Source organism: Ursus americanus, chromosome 23, assembly GCF_024610735.1.
Source record: "Ursus americanus isolate L20-20 chromosome 23, mUrsAme1.1.p, whole genome shotgun sequence".
NCBI classification, from domain to species: Eukaryota; Metazoa; Chordata; class Mammalia; order Carnivora; family Ursidae; genus Ursus; species Ursus americanus.
The window spans coordinates 22,364,780-22,387,531 of NC_142149.1; the positions used below are offsets into that span (position 1 = coordinate 22,364,780).

The following is a 22,752-nucleotide window of genomic DNA, read 5'->3' on the forward strand; positions in this document are numbered from 1 at the left end:
CCATTTGGCATATGTGCCCCCTTGGGGACCCCATTATCAGATCTGGTGACTCTCTGGGCATCTGCGCCTGGATCAGTATACACACGGGGTGTGGGGGAGGGGGGCGAGGCCCAGCGCAGGACGGTAACTGTCTGGGAAGAGACCCGGCTGGACGGTGAGGCAGAGAGCTCATACCCTTGGTGGCGATCAGCAGGGGGCCCCTCGCTACGTGGAGGGTTCGACCTCTTGCTTCTGTTTGGAAATGAGCTGCGCTTCCTTAAGAGACAGGTACACCTCTTCCTGAGGATCATAGTAGTAGAACTTTCGGATATAAGAGATCAGAGGTCTGCGAAAAACATGAAGTGTTACTTACAAAGACCATAAACAAAAGACCACCTCTGTTCAAGCCTTCCTCCTTCTTCAACCCCTATGTGGCTGTGACTGCACAAAAAAACTCGGCCGACCTAAGAAACTTGCCACGTTCTCACTTGTTATAGTTCCGTCTCCCTCCCTCTTACCACCTCCACTCCACTCTTTGTAGAGACTGCAGAAGGGAGGCTGACACACACACACACCTTCCTCCCTTCTAGCTGCCACGTGACACTTCCAGAGTTAGGTGTTAAGAAACGCGAGAAGCGAGAGGAGGATGCCCGCGAGCAGCGCCAGGCTCTGCCTGTGCAATCAGCAGGCAGGCCTCACTCACATTCCCAACTAAGCCTCCACCCCTGCCCCGACCCGAAAGACCCCATTGTACTTAGGCAGTGGGAGATCCGGGATGTGATCTATCCGGACGAGCTGTCGGATTCGGAATCTGCAAAGGTGCTGGAGGGATTTGACATTGCTGAACCTAGACACTGGATAGAGCAGCTGGACGGGAGTTGGTGGCAGTCCTTCAAGAATGAAAACCAAGGACACATTCAGAAGGAACAATGCAGCTAACTACAATTCCCCTTATGAAGCGAATCCAGGGAAGGGAAATAGGGCTTCTTTATAGTTCACATGTGCGTTCTGTGCAAAAGCTCCCTTCCACAACTGATCTCCATTTGCGGAAGCATTACCACTGTATTTCACTCAAGGGTCTCGATTCTCCTCTGCCAAGGGCCTGCCTAGCACTAGTCTTCACAGCGGAGTGTCGCTCTTCAGAAGAGCCCAGTGAAACCCGCCACGCTAGAGACTTTACTTGGAGCCAGTGGCCAGTCCCAGGCCTGAGGCTCTCCACGAAGAGCAGGAATCAAAGCACCCCTGCTAGGAATGGGGGATACTTCGACGGCACATCTAGCAGCATTCTGAAGGGGAGAACTCAGAAAGGCTGCTCAGAGGGGTCCCCAGCCAATTCCAACAAGAGGCTGCTAAGCAGAAGGCAATGGCTGGGATCAAGCCTACAAGCCTAACACTCCTGCCATTTACTTCAAGCCAGGACCAGCAGGTTTAACCCCCTCGTATTACCACACACACCACCCCCAATTTGCCTCCTCCCACCCCTCTTGCTCCTGAAATTTTAGGCTGGGTCCGGGAACAGAAAAAAAGATGATGCTTTTAAAGTAGCTTGGGGAGGCTGGAATTAGCAGCACTCAGTGCCCAAGTGCCTGCTGACTGACGCCAACCAGGCCCAACGGGAGCCCCACACCCTGCTTTCATTAACATCAGCAGGCTTGGTGCTGGGAAGGTCCAGCTCCCAGGGGCCAGTGCCGCAGCACGGGGACATCCACAATGGCAGGGACACTGAAACTGGTCCAAGGGAACAAAGAATATTCTGGTTTCAATAAACAAAGGGGCTACAGAAGGTAAATAAGCAAACTGCTCTCAGAGAGAATCTGAGTTGCAAAATCTTTGAAAGAATTCTTTTCTCAGTCGCTGTCCTATCAATAGAAATTCTGAAGACACAACTTGTTGGAAAATAACGTTATCTACTGTTTCAGGAGTTTAATTTCAAACATTTTAAAATTTTGTTTGAAGGCACGAGAAGAAAAAATTAAAGCTTGCAGATTGCCTCCCAGAGCCTCTGCATGGTCACTGATAACAGACTTTCTAAAAAAGAAAAAAGTCAAAATACATGGTCTACTGTTACTAAGCAAGTAGGCTTGACTTAAAAACATCTCACTTAGTCTTCAGAACTATACTTCGAGGCAGGCATCACAATTACCCCATTTCATGTATGAAGAAACTGAGGCCTATCAGGCTCAGAGAACTTGCTCGCGGCACAGAACCAACCAAGCCGGCCCGCCATGAGCACCTGCTCTGTCTGAGGAAGAGCTGAGCCCACAGAACTTGAGAGGAGGGTTCTTCAGGCGTCTCCCCAGAGCACCGGACCCTCTGCTTTCCCCTCGTCCAGGAGAGCCCTAGCATTTTGGTTCATGACCAGCCTCTCTCAGTCCTCTCCTTGCTCCTCTCCCTTCAATCTTCGGGGTTATCCTTTGAAGCCCTGTAGCCCTCCTCCACCCACATGACTGGTCCTCTCCACTCAAACACTATTAAAAAAAGAAAAAAAAAATTACACGTGGATTTCTATCTTGAATATATTTAAACTCAAGTGGTTTTAAAATGGTATTGGGTTCAAAGACCTCGCCTTTTTGAATCTACCCTCTCTCTCATATGTTTAAAAAAATAATCTTTAGTAAATTAAACTATGGCAAACAGAAGGCTTTCGGGGGTGGGCTGTAATAATGCTAAATTCAACATGATGTTTCAGAGATAAAGGTAATTTATATATCTAATTATTTATTCCCAAAGACACAGTACTACTGGACTTGTGCTTAAAGAGATCAGGATAATAAGCAGCATAAAATTATCTGATAGTTTGCCTACTTGAATTTTAATGCCCATAGATCCTTGCCTGTTTAATTGTGTTACTTTTAGCCTTGGGCTCACAAATAGCAGCTTGAAACTTGTTAATTCTCTGACGTTCCCTGGTGTCGACCCGACCATTTATTGTTTGCCCCCAAACACAGCAACCAACTGGAGCTCTCACACACACAGCACCGTAACGGAAGAGGTTAGAAACGGAAATACATCTGGGACAAGATGCCAGGACAGCAGAAAGGGAGAGGGCGAGGTGGACAGTGGTCATCAGGAACCTTCCTCTGGTCCTTCACACCAGGGGTCCTGGGCACCAATCCAGTTTCCGGCCACGTCACTGCTTTTTCTCCCCTGACAAGGACCAGGTTAGGGGTGACAAATCTCCTGCAAGCCTGAGCGCCTTCACCCAGAGGTCTTTCTGCCAAACCAAACTGTTCCCTGAAGACCCAAATTTTCTAGGCCAAAATGTCAATAGCGCAGAATTAAGAAACCCTGGGATACAGGGAAGACCTGTCACTGAACCAATAATTATAAAATTAATGATGGTTATAAAAAAGAGACCAATTTCCTTAGAGTTGTGCAATTCAAAGTGCCATTAAAAAACAAAAGGTGTTGGGGCATCCGGCTGGCTCAGTCGGTAGAGCGAGCGACTCTTGATCTCAGGGTTGTGAGTTCGAGCCCCAAGTTGGGTGTAGAGGTTACTTAAAAATAAAATCTTAAAAAAAAAAAAAAAAAAGTATTTTCTCTTCATGCACGTCACAGATGATGAAGACCCTCCCAACTAGAAGGATGAGCTCACTTTGAGTTTTGGCTCAAACAGCATCAAGGGTTCTGCCCTAATCCCATCATACTCTCTTTTTGAGACCACGGCCTGGGGGCGGCAGGCATTTGGTTTATAACCGTGGAATGGACCAGACTGAGGTGCAAACAGTGACCTCAGATTTGCTACGACCACATTCCATTACTAAAAAGAAGTAAGGGGGAAACCAAGATCGGGTGCCATCATTTTTATTTTTACTAAGGTCCCTCCCTTGATGCCAATTACTCCATTTATTCTAATTCATTTCCTTCGTTCTGCTGCTTACTTGCCACCATCCAGAACTTTCCCATTAGCCCTAGCTTTATGATTCCTATGATCCCTGGCATCCTTTTAACACCAGTCTGCATGCCCTGTTAGTGCAGCCAGCTCTAGTATTGAGCTGGAAAGAAAACGTGACTTTGAACCCTGGCTCTGCAACTCACTGTACCTCAGTTGTTGCGTGCGTGCGCACATGCACGCGAGCGTGTGTTTTAAGTAGGCTCCACGCCTAGCATGGAGCCCAATGTGGGACTTGAACTCACAACCCTGAAATCAAGACCTCAGCTGAGATGAAGAGCAGGACGTTTAACCGACTGAGCCACCCTGGCACCCTACTGTACCTCAGTTTCTTAATCTGAAGAAAGAGAAAGAAAGAAAGAAAGAGAGAAAGGAGAGAGAGGAGAGGAGAGGAGAGGAGAGGAGAGGAGAGGAGAGAAAACAAAAGAAAAGAGAAAAGGAAAGGAAAGAGAAGAGAAGAGAAGAGAAGAGAAGAGAAAAGAAAAGAAAAGAAAAGAAAAGAAAAGAAAAGAAAAGAAAAGAAAAGAAAAGTAAAGAAAGAAGAGAGACTGCAGTATCCCTTTTAAAGGGTTCTGTAAGGGCTAAATGAAATAATACCCGGCCCCTTGTAGGCATTGGGTGATCATCATCCCGAAGTCTCAGTAAACAGGCTCCTTTTAGAATCTACTGAGTTAAAATCCCTGGTGCAGGCTGAGAAAGCTCAATCCAAATGCTAATCACTACCTCTTCTTCAGCCAAGTCCCTCACAGAATCAACCTCACAGAAGGCCTAGACTTCTATGACAAGCGAAGGAGGACAGCAAACAATGGTAAAGGAGAACACGGACTTTGCCTTTTGTCCCAATCCCTCACAAAGACAGATCACTTACAGTCTTGGAGCAAATACTAACTCCGCTTTGCCTTCTCGGTTTGATTACAGTTTTAAGTGCAAACAGATATCCTCTCTGTGGCATTCCTCATAGGCCGAGAAAGAGACTGTCCACTAATAAACACACTTCTGACCTCCTTACGTAGTCTCCACAAACCTCAGCAAATACGGGTTTCAATGTGCTTGCTGTCCCTTTCCCCCATTAACAGACTGGTGGCACGTAAAGCACAGGACCCGGGGTCAGCTGAGCCTGCGTCTGCATGCTGACTTCAGCGCTGAGCAGCCAAGAGGCTTCACATTTGAGCCTCCGCCTGAGTTTCTTCACTGGCAGATGAAAACGGTCTTATCTATAAGCAGACCAATCTATTAGCAAACTTTGGGTTTTGTAAGAAATGAGAGCTGTTTAAATAAAGAACCCGACAAAGTAACCAGCAGAGGATACACAGTCAATAAACAGGAGCAAACCGCTGCAAGTTCTAGCCCTCACCAAAGTCAAGGATCCTAGTTAAAACTTCTGCAGACAGGGCACCTTTGTAGAGTGAAACCAGATATCGCAGAGAGTCCAAGACTCCGCAGGTCTCTCACATACCCTACAAGTAGACACATGTTCCAGAATTCTGAGAGGACTGATTTCCCTGGTTCACCCATAAAAAGAGCTGCCTCCCCTGCCCTTGTCAGTCACCCAACGCCGACCTCCATGCCTTGTACTGAGTTCGACATGTGCTCTCGCCTTTATCTTCCTACCTGTCCTCTCTTTGAGGCTATGAGCTCTCTGAGGGTAGAAATGTGGCTTATTTTTGATACTGAGTTACAGAATAAAAGTTTGTTAAATAAATAACCTCCAAAAGCCACAAACTTTAAAAATTACTAGAGTCAACTCCTGTAAGAAAGGATTCTAACTTTTCCCTTTAACCAAGTCAACTGCATGAGACTCAACTGTGCTGACAGCGCTGAGGCAAATACGAAACGAAGTGAGAATTAATACAGTTCTCACCCTGTCATGCCTTATTTAAATCACCAAGATTATAAAACACATTCCTGTAACCTGGCTCAATCCTGTTACTGATGTTCTGCCTGGGGCTCCCCTGGAACTTCTTTTTAGAGCAGTTTCTTGGCACACAGTTTGTTTAAGAATCCTAATTTGATTCACTGGGAATGCATGAAGTTCTCATTTTAAGTTCTGTTTGTATCTTACAAATCCCTCAATTAATATGCTTGTCATTTTGCTTTTCCCCAACCCTACAAAAGCAGACAGACTCCCCCAAAACAACCCTTCTGTCCCTTTGGTAGAGATTATACAGATAGCTCCCTATTTAGTGGGCAGAAAGACTATATAACCACACCAGCAAGGATGGGAACTTCCCAATGCTCCCTGATGGAGAGATGTCTTTATACTGAACGCTGGTAGAGATGTAAGATACAACAAGATCTACTCTCTAATAGCAAGTTTAGTACGAATGGACAAAATCCACAGCAGACTGCCACTGAATTCAGCCTCCTTGACACCGTGGCCTTTCTAGTGAATACTCTTTTACCTTCCCTGTTCCCGTAGAGCTAGACTGAGCAAGTTCTCACCTCTCTGCTTCACATGGAAGCGTGAGATGCCCGGATCAGGGACAAGGAGACCCGTCCGAACGCTAAATATTCACATGACGCCTGGGCAGCAGAGGTGGGACCCGTTATCTCACTCGTGTGGTCAGAGCGGCAAAGGTTCCTTCTCAACATGCTGAAGGATTAATGTTCAAGAGCAGGGGGTTAACCACCGGACTCCAGGAAGACTGGCTGGCGTAAGAGCCAGGAAAAACGATTTCAGTAAGCGTGGCTTCTTCTGGGAGACAGGGGGACACGTTCTGATGCTACACTGCCTCACACCCAAGGAAGTTAAATAATCAGCGTAACTCCAGCCTTACCTGGAACCCTGGATCTCAAGAAATAGAGGAACTTCCCATTCTTGGAATGCATGATGGCTCTCTTAATGAACTCCACCACTGACTGACAGCGATCCTCAAACTTGGGGTGACACCACAGGCTGAAAGTTCCTGCCATGGAAAATCAGGGGGAGGTAAAGATGTAAAAACTTACTTTTAAAACATCTGGGAAGCTCACTTGAACATTTTAATGATTCGCAATTCTGGGAGGGTTGTTTGTGGGCAAGCTGTCAGACGAAGGTCCCTGAGGCCACCTGTTCCTGTTTGCTCCACAATTAACGGAAAGAAAGAAATCGCCTTTCATAAGACATTAGTATGAACACTAATGCCATCCCCTCAGGAAGCTCCGTGTTCAAGCATTCACGGACTAGTCGAGGAAAGAAAGGAAGAGGGGTTTTGCAAGTCCCACTCATTCATGTGTTAGGCACAAAACATCAAATTCTAAGTCTTTTCTTCTTCTTCTTTTTTTTTTTTTTTTAAAGATTTTTTATTTATTTATTCGACAGAGATAGAGACAGGCAGCGAGAGAGGGAACACAAGCAGGGGGAGTGGGGGAGGAAGAAGCAGGCTCATAGCGGAGGAGCCTGATGTGGGGCTCGATCCCATAACGCTGGGATCACGCCCTGAGCCGAAGGCAGAGGCTTAACCGCTGTGCCACCCAGGCACCCCTAAGTCTTTTCTTCTTTAACTTCTAAATCCACACCCACCCCCACAGTATGTTGCGAAGATCCCACCCCAAAATTTAAGAGTCCCAAAAGCAAAAGGGAAACCAAACTCCCGTGACTAAAAACAAACCAAAAACTCAAGCACTAAATGCAAAGGAATCACCCACAAAAGGGACGGAATCCAAGAGAACTACAGACCCGAGTCTCTCCAGCTACTCTTACAGTATCACTTAAAAAGATGAAGACAAATGCTCCACTGCAAACTGGCAACCGAAAGACCCACAAGGCTTCTATTAAAAATTCTATTTATTCGAGGAAGAAAAGCCCCTTTGAACAAAAAGTAACTGGAGCACCATTTGCAGGTTCTCTCCTTCCCGGCCTCGTGCCTATCAGGGACCTAGAGGTCAGGCATTTTATTCCTCATTCTCATGGCCTCGTCATTCATCATTTTCACAGACTGATAAAAACACTTCATTCTGAAATGCTTTACTTTGCATGGTGGTTTTTTGCCGGTTTGACTGTGGCCTTTGGAAATAGCGGGAGAGAGGGCAGCAGGCTACGCCCCAGCTATCTAACAAATGCTTAGGTCTGTAGACTGAAGGGCCTCTCTCTTCATGCACCTTTAAGGCAGGGGTGGGGACAGAGGAAACCATGGACGAAGCTATGCTGGCCTAACACGCTACTTCCTGCCTCACATGAGAAGCAAACCAAACAGATACAGCACAAAATGGCTGAGAGCAGAAAAGACGTGGTGGCGGCTGAGAAGAGCCTGCAAGGGATGCGTGCTTGTGAGGCCGTGGCTAACGCAGCTCGTTTAAGGCTGACCCCTCAAGCTCCCCAACGTTCTTGCCACGTTTCGAATGTGTAGCACAGGCAGTCGTTCGGACAAAGGATGTACCCAGCCCTGCCACCGCTGACGGCCACGAGTGTCCGGCCCAGGTCAGACACAGAATGCCACGATGCAAAGTCAATCCAGACAGCGGGGTTGAACAAAGCAGCTTCTAGACGTGACCATAGCATTCAGCACCAGCTGACCACAAAGGAGGAGGGACCCCCCAGGGAGGAAGGCAGGTAGTCTAAAGCATGTTGATCCCACAAAGTCTCTGAGTTCTGATGACTCTTTCCTAAGAGACCACACAGGTGACCTAAAGAAATTATCACCACGCTATCTGGCAGGGAGAGCTGATGCAACTCTCAGGCGAAGAAATTCACTACAGGACGGTCACAGGATGAACACTAAGTTCTCTTCTTTGTGTACAGGATTTAAAAGAACTCTCTACATGTTAAGTCTAATTATTTTTTCTTTAGTAGACACAGATACAGCAATTACCAACATAGACGTGAAAGTTGAAGTGACATCATTCATTAGGTCTAATTATGAACAGAGCTTGGGAGAATTTGTGGAATGGCCCTAGGTTATTTCTTCCTTCTCTCAAGAGAGTTCTACCGGCTTTGCTCTGTTTGGCAGTCTTGTTCAGGCCCTCCTCTTTCAGAGAGAAATGCTGAGAATACTTTTCAACAGAACCCTCACCTTCCTCCCTACCCCTGCCAAGATTGCTTCTAGGACTGAAACCAGTACCCATAACAACATTCAACGGAGTGTGAGATTTTCCTCCCTATCCATAGTCCACTTCTATAAAACCTTCCCACAAAAAGGCCAGACAGTAAGAGTAGAGACCGGCAAAGGGGGAAGAAGGCTGTCCTCAAACGGCAGCACCGCTTACCTCTGTAATGCTCCATTCTCGTGTGGTGGGTGATACCCTGTGACCGGAAACTGAGGCTCAGGATGTAACGAGGATCAGAGCTATCTCGTACCAGGAAGGAGCCATCTGGCTTCCCTTTCAGCTTCATCTCTGCATCTTCCCAGTTCATTGGTCCCCAGTACCAACCACACTATCAAAGACAAGAGGTGGTCAAGTACTTCACAGGATGGGGGATATGTGCCCGTTTTCAGCACAATTTATTTTACCACAGGAGAACCCCCACCCTCCCACCACTTCCAAAACATTTCACTAGGCAAGAGCTGCTAAGAGTGTCTTAACCATTAGCAGTGAACAGCAGGCTCATTCTTTTAGCCCTCCAAAGTAACAGAAGAGTAAGCCTACAATCCCATTACCAAGGCCCTACAAAGAAAAGACGAGGGAACTGGGTCAGTTAATCTGTCAAAGTCAGCTTCCACTACGTAAACAGTTCTCCACGACCGTTCTTCACCACATTCAAGGGTTTTTCTCCAGGATTCGATTTTACAACGTCCCCTATGGAACTGACCAGAGCAGCATATTGCTTTGGCACCGTAAATATAGAGGCAAGATAACCACTCTTCCTCTAAAACTAAGAAAAGGAGAGCCCAGGACAGAAGAAGGAGAGTGGGAGAGGAGGCCAGCCGCCAGTCCCCGGGCACCGCCTACCTTCTCCAACTCTCGAAGGCTGGCGGCAAAGCTGCTTGAGTCGGGCCGGTAGAGGGGACACTGGAGATGCTGGGGGGGCTGGCTGTGCAGGGATTCAGCTGCTCGGATGGGAGCAATCCGGGGAAATGCATCTGCAGGGCAAGAGAGCGGCGGTCACTTGTTCACCCTCCTTGCTCCCAACCGCAAGCAGACCCTCCTCCCCAAACAGAAATGCTAACTGAAGAGGGGCGAGGCATTAGAAGCTAAGCTGGAAAGGGTGGAAGCCGAAGCAGTGGAAAGGAGCTGGATGGGCTGTCACAAAAAGCTGCGTGGGCTCGTGTAAGCTGTGAAGGATGGGTGGGGGAGTTTGACCCCAAGAGAGGGGTAGGGGCGCTGCTCACTAACCTGACTAAGGTGACTACTTCAGGGGCTTCACCAGCCTAGAGCGATTCCAGCTTCTCCCACCTCGAGGTGAAGCGCCGGTAAAGCAGCCTTGGAAATAGTGACTCGCTTACTTGCCCAGGAAGAGGAACGATTTTGCCAGGCAAGTAGAAAAGAATGCCGATTTCATTCATTTTACTCCTGGGGTACTGGAGGCTGGCAAAGCAGGTATGGGCTACTAAATGCTTGGTACTTATTTACAAGGCTGCAGTAAATACTAAAAGCTTAGAAACACCAGAGAACTTTGAACCCTTAAACGTCCTCACCATTCGGAAATTAAGGCAGTCTCCTAAGTGATATCTACTCAGAGATCGCAAAGCAGTCTCAGCAGCAAAGAGGTGAAAAAGTCAATAGTCTTTTATCCCCTAACAAAAGTCAGATTCACCTCCACAGGGAAAATGGGTTAGAAAAACCAGTTCTTGGCCTCAATTCCAAGGAGCTCTGGCCCAGCCAAGGGGATAAGATTTAAGCTTTCTCATAAGTCCTATTATCTCCATAAATAGACGTCTCCCATCCTTCAAGAGTAGATCACGTCATACTCCCAACTTTTACAAGGCTTGCCTCTAAACTAAGCTAACCTGGGGCATGGGGTGGAGGAGGCGGAGGTAGGGGGAAAGACTGCAGGGAAGACCCCATCGGAGCCACAAGGACAGATGTAGGCAGCGTCCCACTGATATCATCTAGAAGAGAGAACAGAAGCAAGAGGTTCAGAAACATGAGCACAGATGAGTGAGGTGAAGCAGAGGAGAGGGAGAAGGAGCATCAGGCTGCCCTCTGGAGCAAGACGGCCTGACCTTCACCCTGTCTTTTTGCACAGAGGGCAACAATCATCTTAACCTGGGTTCCTTTGTTGAAAGCAGAAATGTAAGGATATTCCTAAAGCAGTCTACGAACAGTAGATTCAGGGCAAGATAAATACAGGTCTAATCAACGTATGGACAGTAAATGTTACAGCATGCAGGTAAGAGACCCATTTAACTGCTTAGGGAGAGGACAAGGGTGCTGAGAAAGGGACAGGGAATAATTGGGTCATTATTAGAAACCCAGGAGCTTGCTGGCTCCTGGAAAAGAACAACAGGTCCCTATAGCTCACCCCCTCCCACTAAGGCAAGAAGGCAGAGAGGGGCAGAGACTATACCTAGGAGGCTGAGGCTTCTTCTCGGAGGAGGAGGGGGAGTTGGAGGGTGTGGAGAGGTCAGGCCCCGCTGAGAGATGTCCACGTCCACAAGCGACACAGTTTCACCTGAGGGATTCACGGAGCAAGCATGTTACGGAAGCACCTTGCCCGCAGCTGAGGCCAAAAGCAAAGGAAAGCAAAGGGCAAGCAAGGGAGGGCAGAGGTCCCCAGCTCTCAAAAATCTCAAAACCTCATGCTTCCCAGAGCTGGAATCACCCCCAAACACCTGGGAAGTCAATTTTAAATTCTATCATCTCTTGGTCCTGTTAAAGGTCAAGGATTCTTTAGGACAGAAACATGGGATTGACAGTGGAAAGGCCAACTAATTGTGGTTGTGCCACTGACTATGTAACCCTAACAAGGGGTCTTTATTCAAATGGAACCCACAGCATTTATGTTTACAGATGTGTGCATCAATTTCTGCCTTAGGGAGCAAGACAAGCAGCTTGTTACAAGTCCAAATGGACATGAAAAGAAAGTGCCAGAAAAATGTAAGAACCGCATGGTAACCTGAATGCAGAAAAAGGTCCCAAGGTGAGCCCCAACTTCTTCTTAAATGGCTTTCTACATCTAGATTTTCCAGAATATTCACTCAAGAGAGCCAACCATTTCACATATCAACTAATTCCTAATAGCTGAGGCTACAAAGGCCAAAAAGTGCATTTATAATCCCAGTAATGAAGTACTTCCGCAGTCAGCCAAATCAGGTAAGCTCCAGAGGAGCTCGATGGGGGATGGCACATGGTTTCTCCTACTTCTGGCCTATCAGGCAGTTCTGTTCTCTGCCTTATACCCCCCTTCTTGCCATCCATGCCCATCTACCCTCTCTCCACTTCAGTCACCAGAGGGTAAAGGGTATTTTATAACAAAGGTTGATAGACAAGTTTTGGTAGGTCTGACCCACAGGGGAAGGACTCTCAAGATTTCTCTAATTTGGCCTTTAGGGTGTTATTTCCAACAACTTTTTCTCATTCAGGAGGCTGAATTAGCCCCTCAGCCAGAATTTTATTATTTCCCAGTTAATAAAATGAGGTAACCAATATCTCTAAAAGGCCAAGAGTTGGGCTTTCAGAATCTAATGCAGTTTTTTACAAAGGTCGTGAGCACTAATTAAGATAAACAGAAAAGCTCTGCCAGGGGCGCCTGGCTGGTGTGGTTGGTAGAGCATGTGACTCTTGATCTCAGGGTCATGAGTCTGAGCCCCATGTAGGGCATGGAGCTTATGGAAAGGCAAGGCGGGGCAAGGCAAGGCAAGGGAAGGAGGGAGGGAGGGATGAAGGGGAGGGGGAAGGAAGGAAGGAAGGAAGGAAGGAAGGAAGGAAGGAAGGGGAAAAAGAAATCTGTGCTAAAAGTCATCAGTGGAAGCTCTGAGAAGCTGGACCCAGACTCATGACATAGCTTAGTAACTGAGAGCCTAGCAGCCCAGCGCAACGCAGTGAGCCCAGACAAGTATGTTTCCTGAAGGGTCAGAGGTCTGGATGACAGGTATAGCACTTATTTTTTTTAAGATTTTATTTATTTATTTGAGAGAGAGAGCATGAGCAGGGGTAGGGGCAGAGGGAGGAGGAGAAGCAGACTCCCTACTGCACAGGGAGCTCAATGCAGGCCTCGATCCCAGGACCCTGAGATCATGACATGAGCCGAAGGCAGACACTTAACCGACTGAACCAGCCAGGCGCCCCTACTGCATAGCACTCAAATAAAACATGTAATTAAAAAATAAAAAAAGAAAGAAAGATGTAATTCAAGAGCGCTAGGGCTGTCTGAAATAGAAACACCAAACCTGAACGTACAATTGTGGGTGAGCGTTCCTCACTTTAAAGAGGAAACAATTATTAACGAGGAAGACGTGCTGCTACAGGACAGGATTCTTTAATTCTGGGCTTTGGGTAAGAACGGAGGCCTCCTTCCCCACCTGTGCCTATTACAGACACCAACTCACTTGTTCTGACAACTCACGGCAGGCCATGTGGTAATGGGGGTCCCACTAGCATGCTGACCATCTTCTGGACATGTCCACTCCTAAATCATAATTCTTCCAGTCATCTTTTTGAGGGATACAATCTCCAAAGGAGTATGAAATTAGGATTTTTTGGTTGAGCCACGAACAATGAGGAGTACTCTGCTCCTGAGCCTGGAGGCGGTGTGCCAGACACCTTCTCTACCGCCTAGTCAAGCAGGAGCTTCGTGTATGACTGACACCACGAAAAGGCTCCCTCTCTGAACAAGCTCCCCATTAAGGAGAAGGCAGTTGCCCAAAGAATATCCAACCACTTTCCTGCTTGAGCAACTGTGCTCCCTGCTGCAAGAGGAAAGACTTAAATTAGACACAATGAAGAACTCCTGGCCCTTAAAATGGGTAAGACAAGAGTTCATGTAATCCCCTTTGCCCGAAGTCTTTAAAAATAGACCAGATAATCGTGGGTCATGTTTATCAGATCATCCATGAACTCCCCCGGAAGCAGGGACAGGAACTGTAGGACTTCTAGAGAGTCCTTTATGCACTGTGAGCCTATATATTTGTAATTCCTACTTTAAATTTACATGTGATGACCCTGACCTAAGCACTGTGTACCTGCCAGGGCCACCGAATTACCAGAGAGCAATCTCTATCTCCAGCTATAAAGCCTCCAAAGTCAAGAACACATTCCACACCATAAAAATAGCCTCGCCCCAAACCCAGAGGGCATGGAATGAAGGAAGTGACCTCAGGCCCCCGGAAGCTCGCTCTGCGGGGCATCTGCAAGTGTTCCCTGACAGGTCTCAGAACACTCCTGCTTTCAGAGGTCAGAAGAAAAAGAGAGCGATCACCCTTACCTGTGAACAGGGGGCTGAAGGAGACCGGAGAAAAGGCACTTTGAGTTCTTGTCAACCTGGGTTTCCTAGGGGGTGAGAAAGCACACACAGAATAAAAGGGAGGATGGGGGAATGAACACATACACATTTAAGTCACCACGACACTCAATTCTAGATGCACTGAAAAACCAAGCAAATCCTAGTCACTGTCAACAACACTTTTGTAATAAACCCTAAAATGTAAAGGGGAGAATGTAATAATTCAGGCAATTTCTTAAGTAGATTTGGCTACAAAGTTCAGCCTACAAAGCAATGAGAAATCCCTTTGGATCTCTCCACACCCAGCATAATGGAAGAGTGAAACACCTTGAGTGGTAATTAGCAAGTCCATTTCTAGAGGAAGGAAGTCAGATGCAAGGCTGATTTTCATAAGGGAGTCAAGAGAATGGCCCTTGACCTGAGCAGGTGCTGTCTCGGAGTAAATGCTTTCCCAATGGCCCTGCCCCAAGGTGCAGGAGGTCCCAAAGGGAACCCCGGAATAGACCTGGCCTTGAGAATGGCACAAGAAGCACAGGCAATGTTCAACCATTAAGATCCCTGATTTCTACACAAATGCCCCCAAGCCATGGCGCAAAGCCATCAGCTAACAAGGGGACCCCCCCTCAGGTTAGGGGCTCTGCCTGGCTCCCACAGAAAATGGCCCCTTCCCCTCTCTGAGCTGCCAGTCACATAGCTCTCCCCATGACTTTCGGATGCTGCTCCAGGGAGCCAGATGGAAAACCCAGATCTCCTGTGAAAAGATACACCAAAGGTAACTTCACTTTGTACCAATTTCAACTGGCTTTTCAGTGAGAAATGAAAGAAATCCAAAAGATTCTGACAAAGACTTTCTGGCCAGAAATGTGCTAAGCTCAAAAAGCTCACCTCAGGATGACTGAATTGACTACAAGGGAAAGAACTTGCAGAAGTGATAAAAATATGCTATTCTCTGGACTGCGGCAGAGCTTATGACTGTATATACTTGCCAAAATTAATACAACTGGAGACCTAAAAAAAAGGTGAATTTTAGGTGGTCATAAATTATACCTCAACAAACCAGACTTAAAAACAAAAAACAAAAAAACCCCAAGAATTGAGTGCCTGACTCTAGGCCTTCTACCTGGCTCACCTTCCAAAATTATTCTCACCCGAAGGACTAAATAAAACTTCAAACGCACCAACAGAGAAGCCGCATAGAAAATCCAAAATGAAACCCTATTTAAATTATTTGACTTTGGAAGATCTTTACGCATTTGTTTTAACACAGATGTCTAAGCTTCTCGAGACTCCCTTCGAACAGAATTTCCAAACCATATTGTGAAGACCTTACTCAGAGACAGCCAAGACGCTGGATTCCTATCTCACACTCCCTCTGCGACTTCTTCCACGCTGAGACTTCCCACCTAGCGATGGTGCCTCCCATGCCTGCCCCACCCAAGGCACACACAGGTGACATGGCTGCATCGAAACAAGACACAACCACAGAGTCCTCTGTTTGCAGAAGTTGCCCATGACAGTCTGCAGCTTAGTTCCAACGCTCCAGAGGGCTGGAATGGAAAGTTAATTCCGCTGGACATGAACTTTAAGACTGAAGAGCTTCCAAGCTGATTTTTATTTGATAACTTGTGGGTACAACATTAAACCCAGCAAGCAGAAACCTAAAGCACTGGCCTCTCAAAGGGTTCACACCTCAGCCATTTGGCCGTTTGCCTCTTTTCAAAGGAAGCTGCATTACTCTGCCATCTGCCCATGCTGGGGACGAGTCTCTTCAGTGCCAAGCACGGAAGAACGGCAGTACCCAAATGCACACATCTTGCGGGGGCCTTCTCGCTGCGGCTCCTCTTGTCCCCCACCCCCGGCATTTTGCAGACGAAAATCAGAGTTTCTAGGATCTAGAAAAAGAAATACATCAGAATCGGAACACGGGCAGAGCCATTTGGGAGCCCTGGGATGGCTTTTTCTGGCAAATAAGGGGGCCTCAGGGCTGGAAGCTTGAAGAGGTAGAAGGTCTAGGGGCTGATAGGCTAATAATAAAAATAAGTGCTTCCTTCTCTCTTCGGGTAGACTCTAACTAAAAAATCCAAAGCAGTTTCTGTCTCAAGGATCCTGAGAGCATTCTAATGGCAGTCATTCATGAAAAGACCAATCTAGACAACTATAAAAAACAAAGCAAGGGAACGATTAACATAAAATTGAGGACGGTGGTTACGTGGGGGAGGGAAGAGATGTAATGAGGAAGCAACACACAGGGGTCTTCAAAGATACTGGTAACATTCTATTTGCTAGGCTGAGTGGTGGGTACCCAAGTATGCAATTCATTATTATTATAGCACATACACTTTATGTATCTCCTTTTGTAGATATGAAGCATTAAAACGATAAAAGCCCGTCTATGCTGAATGTGCCGTTTTGGGAAAGCAACATGAATGATTCAGCTCCAGTAACATTTTTAACTAATCCTTCTATACTACATCCCCGTGTTATTTTATTCCTGCCCAGATCACCCTGACAAGCACTTGGGTGCAAAGTTAAGTCATTTTAACTTTGCCAGTGGGCCACTTGCGTCTTAGCAGCAGAAAGACCTGAGAGGGAAGGTGGGGTAGGATCTGGTGGGAGATACCTCAGCTGGCAGAAAAGGACGGGGCAGCAGAAGACCTGAGGCAAAGGTCTTCTTTGGGGCCAGCAGTTCCTTGTTGCAGCCACGCATTGCTTGTGCTACAGACAACAGACAGAATGCCTCTGTCCATTTCCACTCTGCAAATTACTAACGGGGCGGCAACAGATCCGTGGGATAAAATGTGTTACGAGCATTAGACTAGACGGGCCGACAACCATTGATAAAACCACTGGCCCCTTTTCAAATTCCTTGAAACCTAAAATATAAGCCATGAAATAACAATGTCCTCCCTCTCCCTTGTCCATAAACCCCTTCTACTGATGTCCTAAGACTTCAACATGTCCTTTTCGACAGTGACGCCCGAACTCGGATGTCCAAAAGCCAGGTTTGATGGCCACAATTTACCCCTGCGCCTGCTAGAGCACACAGCGCCAAGGCAGCCAGCCCGTGCCATTTCCAACACGTCATAAGCCAGTGTCTGTTCATGGGCTGCAGGCACACAAACCATGTGTTCATTTGTAGTTTCAATACACAGACATCTGTGCAGCAAGGTCAGATCCAAAACTCCATCCTACACCAACCGAAGAACCTATGGAGGGAACTTCCGGGGAAAAGCCAGCCAAGAAGCGTGGTCCAAGGTCTAAAACCTTGGAATGATTTTAGCGGGGAAAATGTTAAGGAGTGAAAGATACAGGCTCCAATGGACAGAGATTTCTGAAGTTAGGTTGCTCATTCCAAAAGATAAGAGGCCAACCACAACTACCTTGTGGCACGAGAGTTGAAAAGATCCATGGAGTATGGACCCAAAACCCAAACCCAAAGTCAGAACTTCCTCAGCACACGCCACAAAATCATCTTGCTCTCAGCACGTCATGCTATTTCTCAAAAAGACCCCCTTAGACCTGAAGACCCGAGGAAACAGAAAAGGCTTTCTCATGTCTGCCGGGTCTGTCCACGACAGCAGGGCCCCAGACTAATGCCAAGGCAGCCCGCCTCTCTTACCAGAATTCTATCTTTTTTCCAAACAAATAGATAGGAAAGGACTACAGAACTGTTCTCCATTTTCCCACCTGACAATTACGAAGACTGCCAGTAATAATCTCAACTGTTAACTCGGAAAAAACCAACCTTGAAAAACGAACAAGGTACCCATTTCCAATCATGTGTGTATTATGTGATGATTTTAGAAGGTTAGATCAAATGCTATTTCTCAGCAAATACAAAGGAAGACAATCAGCTCAACATATGTGAAAAAGACAAGGGAACTTCACTGGTTTTCCTGAAATAGCAATTCTATATCACACCGAGGCCCACAGGCATCAAGCCCAGCTCTTTGAATTCCAACATATGTGTGTTACAAGGCCTAGCCCAGTTCTCCAGAACAGAAACCTGATTAGTTGGTGGGCCCATTTCTTCCTTCCCTTGAAAAGCTAATTCACACGAGACTTAAGACTCAGTATATCCAGGCAGGTCCATTTACCAGACTCTAAAGCAGCTGAAAGGAACTAAAGGTTTGCTTCATGTTAAAATATGGAAACTATTAAGCCTTATAAAATGACGGCAGGAAGTACTTTCTAGTGATAGCTGTGGGAAAGGTAGATGTGGAGAAAGGCAAAGAGAACCATACCCAGAGGTTACTGAAAAGCCCCAAATTATACAGCAAAGACTGCAGAGACTCATAATTAACTCCAACCAACAATAAGGAGGGAGGCCATATACCTTCTGGCAAAGACTGACATTTCTCACAGCCTCCAGGTCCCTACCAATCAAAACAAGAGAACAAGCTAAAATTCCAAACTCATCCTTCCTCCCAACAGGGCGGACTTCGGAGGTGCAGATCCATAGAAATCACAACTACCCTGGCCAGACTTACCAAGTTTCTCACAGCAGCGAGGCTGCCAACAAGACTGGCACATAGTAAGCTGTGGAAAAGCTAACAAGCAAATCTAGCAGCACCAAATCCTAAGCATTAAAAAAAAAAAATTACCAGTTCAATCGTATTACTTCTCCTCCGAAAGCACAAAATAGTCCATCTCAATTTCTCTTGTCTTCACTCTATTCCTACAAGGACAGGAACAAGACAAGAATCACTCCCATTTTACAGATGGAAAAAAAAGAGGAAGCAAGACGATGACAAAATTGGCCTACATTCCACAGATGCTGGAGTTGTGAGCGGACTCTAGATGTTCACGTTCTCTGTGCCGCGTGCTGCCTCCTAATAGCAGCCACCACTCGTTCCTACACAAATACCTAGCTCTTCTCCAATTCATCAGAAAAAGCCCTTGGACCAAAAAATGTAATTCTCCAGTGCCCTGAACTAAGCTTCTTTGCAGAGCTACAGCCCAATTTGCTCTGCCGCAGAAATCTGTATTGTGCTTAGTGTGAGGGTTGGTAACAGAGCAGCCAATGACCATTAAATTCTGCTTCCAAAGGCAAAAAACCGTATAATGTTATATGCCTTTTCCTCTTCCTAATCTATTAGACGTAGCAGCTAATGTCACGCCCACCTCATATTCGGTGTCTCTGGAATCTTAGACCAAGTCCTGGTCAATATGGAACAAAGGCAAGACAAACCACAAGAACATTAGCAGTCTGTCCTATGTCGTTACCCACAGCTTCCATCCTGCCCTCCCCCCATCTGATGAGAATTTCATCTATACTGGTAAGTGGAGCATTGAATGCAGAGCCTACAACAAAAAAAGCTGCTTCGGCAGCCACACATTTTTTAAGATCTGACCTCCCATAAGTTCACGTGAGAAGCAAAGGCAGAAACATAGGTCGACCTGAGGGGGCAACACACGTCAACCTACTGATTTCTTTAGAGAATTTGGTTGGGTCTGATCCCCAAGATGATGTCCTGGCACAACTGTTCAGAAAGGGCAGCAAACTCAAAACTGACCCCACACTTTCCTCTTGGGAGCACGCTAACTGCCCTGAAAGGAGAAGTCCAAGGATGAGTGGGTCCCAGTCCAGGTCATACTTCGGGGTCATGTGGGAAGCTCTGTAGAAATTCAAACTCTTGGGCCCTCAGACATACTGATCTTTTCCCAAAGCTCCCCACGTGATTCTCGTACCCAGTAAAGTTCTCAAATTTATCCGTCTACCCGTTCTTCAGCCTTGGGTTGTGGTTGCCAGTGTGTCTCAAGAATCCGTCATATGAGCTGCACCGAAACCAATTCCAATCTTTGTTCAGAACCCACTCAGCAGTGCAAACCACAACGGCAGTTACCACAAGGGAAGTCTCACTTCTTGACACAAAAGCTGACAGCTTTTTAAACTAATATACAGACCTAACACTGGATGCCACAGTGCTGTCCACCCTTCAGAAATGCAGAGAAAAAAAGGTCAACGTCTAAGTTTGGAATTTTCATCAAGTGGCCTAGAACTCGTGCACCTGTGTCTATACCTCTCGCTTAGAATACTCACATGGGCTTTAGGGCAAACTATTTTCTATTCTCACAGACGGTGGTCAGCACACGGGCTCGAGATACCAAGTGTATCTAAGAAACCAACCAGGAAAACACTACGATTTTGAATAGAGATGCCCAAACAATTGCTGGCCTACAACTGCACAAGCGTGTCACATCATTTGTATGCATGAGTGTGAAAGGGGTGGGGTACACAGAAAGAATAATAAGCAACATGGTGACAACACCAACTTTGTGCCCCAAAGACCAAACATTTCCAGCAACCTCCCTACCAGATGTAATGGTAGACAGACACCTCAGAAAACTTTAAATGCCAGGCCAGGGTGGGGGTGGAAGGATGGTTTCCAATCATCTCCCGACTGGGGAGATGCTAACCAGCTGAGAAATGTCACCAGAGTGAACTCTTAACCAGTGAACTCTTAACTGTTCCCGCAATTAGCTCTGACCAAATGGGCGATGTCCCCACCTTTAGCCCTAAGTCTCTATGCCTCCTTATGAAAAACCACCCAAAGAATTGTCAGAATCACGTTCGCAGCAGAATAAAAGGGAAATGAAACAAGGAAAGGAAGTTTTGTCAGGCAGCCCTCCAGCCAGTCTCACCTCCCCGCGTCCAGCTCCCGGCCCGCAGAGCCTCCCACGTCTGTCAGGCTCGCAGCAGAAGCAGCCAGGTCTCCAGAAGGCCTCTTGCCGGCCCCATCCCCACCGCCGGAGCCGCCGTTGCAGCTCTTCGTGCGAAAGAGCCGACTGAGGCGGATTTTGAGGGAGCCCTTCCGAGAAGGGCCCGCCAGTGGCCGGAGGGGCCCGGGAGGAGGCGGGGGCGGGGGCGGTTGCTGCGGCTCCCCTCTACCCAAGCGCCCTGGGGGGACCAAGTCCTGCATCGGGAAGGGCACCGGGGGTAATTCAGGACCCGGGGGCTGCAGCAGAAGCCGGCCGCCCCCTCCTCCTCCGCGGCCCGGGCTGCTGAGCTCCTCTTCCGAGCAGCTGTTAGTCTCCAGGCTCTCGGCCTCCGACTCCAAGCCCTCCAGGACCAGCAGCGCGTCGCTCGTTTCCGTGGGGTCCTCCCCGGCCTGCGGGGCGGCAGCAGGCGGCTGGGGCTGCGGAGGGGGCGGCTGCGGGGGGCACGGGCACGGGCACGGGCACGGGCAGCAACCCCCACCGACCGTCTTGACCCCCGGCCCCGCCGGCTGCCCGAGCCCCAGAGCCGCCAACTGCGCCTCCAGTCCAGCCGCCGGGCCCCAGGTCCGCTCAAGCGCCAAACCCGGCGGCAGGGCCTTGGGGTCCAGGGCACAGCGGTGCCGGGGACACAGCAGTTCCGAGGGTCCCGGCTCCGGGGCCGCCTCCGCGTCCTCCTCCTCCGGCGGCCGACCCACGTTGCGGAACACCATCAGCTGCGGCGGCCGGGAGCCCCGCGGGCCGGGCCGCGCGAGGAAGGGTGGCGGCGGGGGGCCATGGCCCGGGGGCGGCGGCGGTGGGCCTGGCTCGGGGGCCGCCTCTCCATAGCCGAGCAGGCGGCTCAGGACGCGGTACGAAGCGGCCGCCGCCGCCGCCTCGCCATCCCGGAGCTCGGCCCCCTGCATCGGGGAGAGGGAGGGAGGGCGGGCGGCTGGGAGCCGGGCTGGGGTGGGGACTAGGCCGGGCCCCGCCGGAGCCCCGCCCGCCGCGGCCCCCGGAGCGACAGCGCTAACGGCCGCCGCGGCCTCTGCCTCATAGAGGGGGGCGGGGGGCGCGCGGAGCCCAGCGCGAGCCCAGGCCGCGCGCCGCCGCCACCGCCGAGGACCGCCCCCGGATGGCGTCACTTCCGGAAGGCTGTGACCACGCCCCCTCCCTCAGGGCGTGCTCGGGCTGGCCTCCGCGAAGCGTGACGTTGAGTGCAGCCTGGCCCTCTATTGGCCGTGAGCTGCTTCTCGTCTGGCCGTTGGTCCCCTGCCCCGACCCCTGCTTTTCACTTCCCGGGCGCTGAGGCCGAAGGCGCCCCGCCCGCCCTGGTGCAGGGGGAGCGGCCCTGGAAAGCCTGGTTTGGTCCTGGCCAAGAGCGGCTGGCCTTGGGAGTACCTGTGATGTGGTCCCGCCTGTGCCGCTTGCCATGTGTGACCGTGGCCGAGTCATTTCTTCATTGACTATCTCCGCTGGCATCCAGCGAATGTTTGCGGAATGACACATGAATAATGTGTGTTCTAGAGCCAGTGTTGTACTGACCAATGTTGAACAGCCAGCTCTCTGGGGGAAAGAGGGCATTGTATGCATATATATATATGTGTGCATAGGTTTATCATAAATTTTACTGATGTGAAGGATATATAGCACACAATTTACGAATGATAATAATAGTATGCAATTGCAAATTCTCTATAACCAACTGATTCTCAGGAATCCTCACATTGGTTTTGGTCAAACTCTTGTATGGGTAGCCAACCTCTGGTTTATCATAAATTTTACTGATGTGAAGGATATATAGCACACAATTTACGAATGATAATAATAGTATGCAATTGCAAATTCTCTATAACCAACTGATTCTCAGGAATCCTCGCATTGG

General features: G+C 48.4%; 1 protein-coding gene across 3 annotated transcripts in view; it reads right to left on the minus strand.

Annotated features, from left to right (window-relative positions):
• SOCS7 (suppressor of cytokine signaling 7) overlaps window positions 1–21,973 on the minus strand; it is a 31,210-nt gene extending 9,237 nt beyond the window's left edge. The window contains exons 1-9 of one of the 3 annotated variants that reach the window (XM_087854457.1): window positions 20,817–21,973; window positions 14,154–14,218; window positions 11,298–11,402; window positions 10,738–10,839; window positions 9,740–9,870; window positions 9,056–9,224; window positions 6,649–6,777; window positions 734–869; window positions 175–325 (exon numbers count right to left, since the gene is read on the minus strand). In XM_087854457.1, coding sequence (XP_087710583.1) covers window positions 205–325; window positions 734–869; window positions 6,649–6,777; window positions 9,056–9,224; window positions 9,740–9,870; window positions 10,738–10,839; window positions 11,298–11,402; window positions 14,154–14,218; window positions 20,817–21,793 — 1,935 coding nt within the window. In that variant the 5' untranslated portion in view covers window positions 21,794–21,973 and the 3' untranslated portion in view covers window positions 175–204. The remainder of the gene's footprint in view (window positions 1–174; window positions 326–733; window positions 870–6,648; window positions 6,778–9,055; window positions 9,225–9,739; window positions 9,871–10,737; window positions 10,840–11,297; window positions 11,403–14,153; window positions 14,219–20,816) is intronic. The other 2 variants (XM_087854458.1, XM_087854459.1) reach the window with 2 other exon arrangements.
• Between the last annotated feature and the right edge of the window lie 779 nt (window positions 21,974–22,752).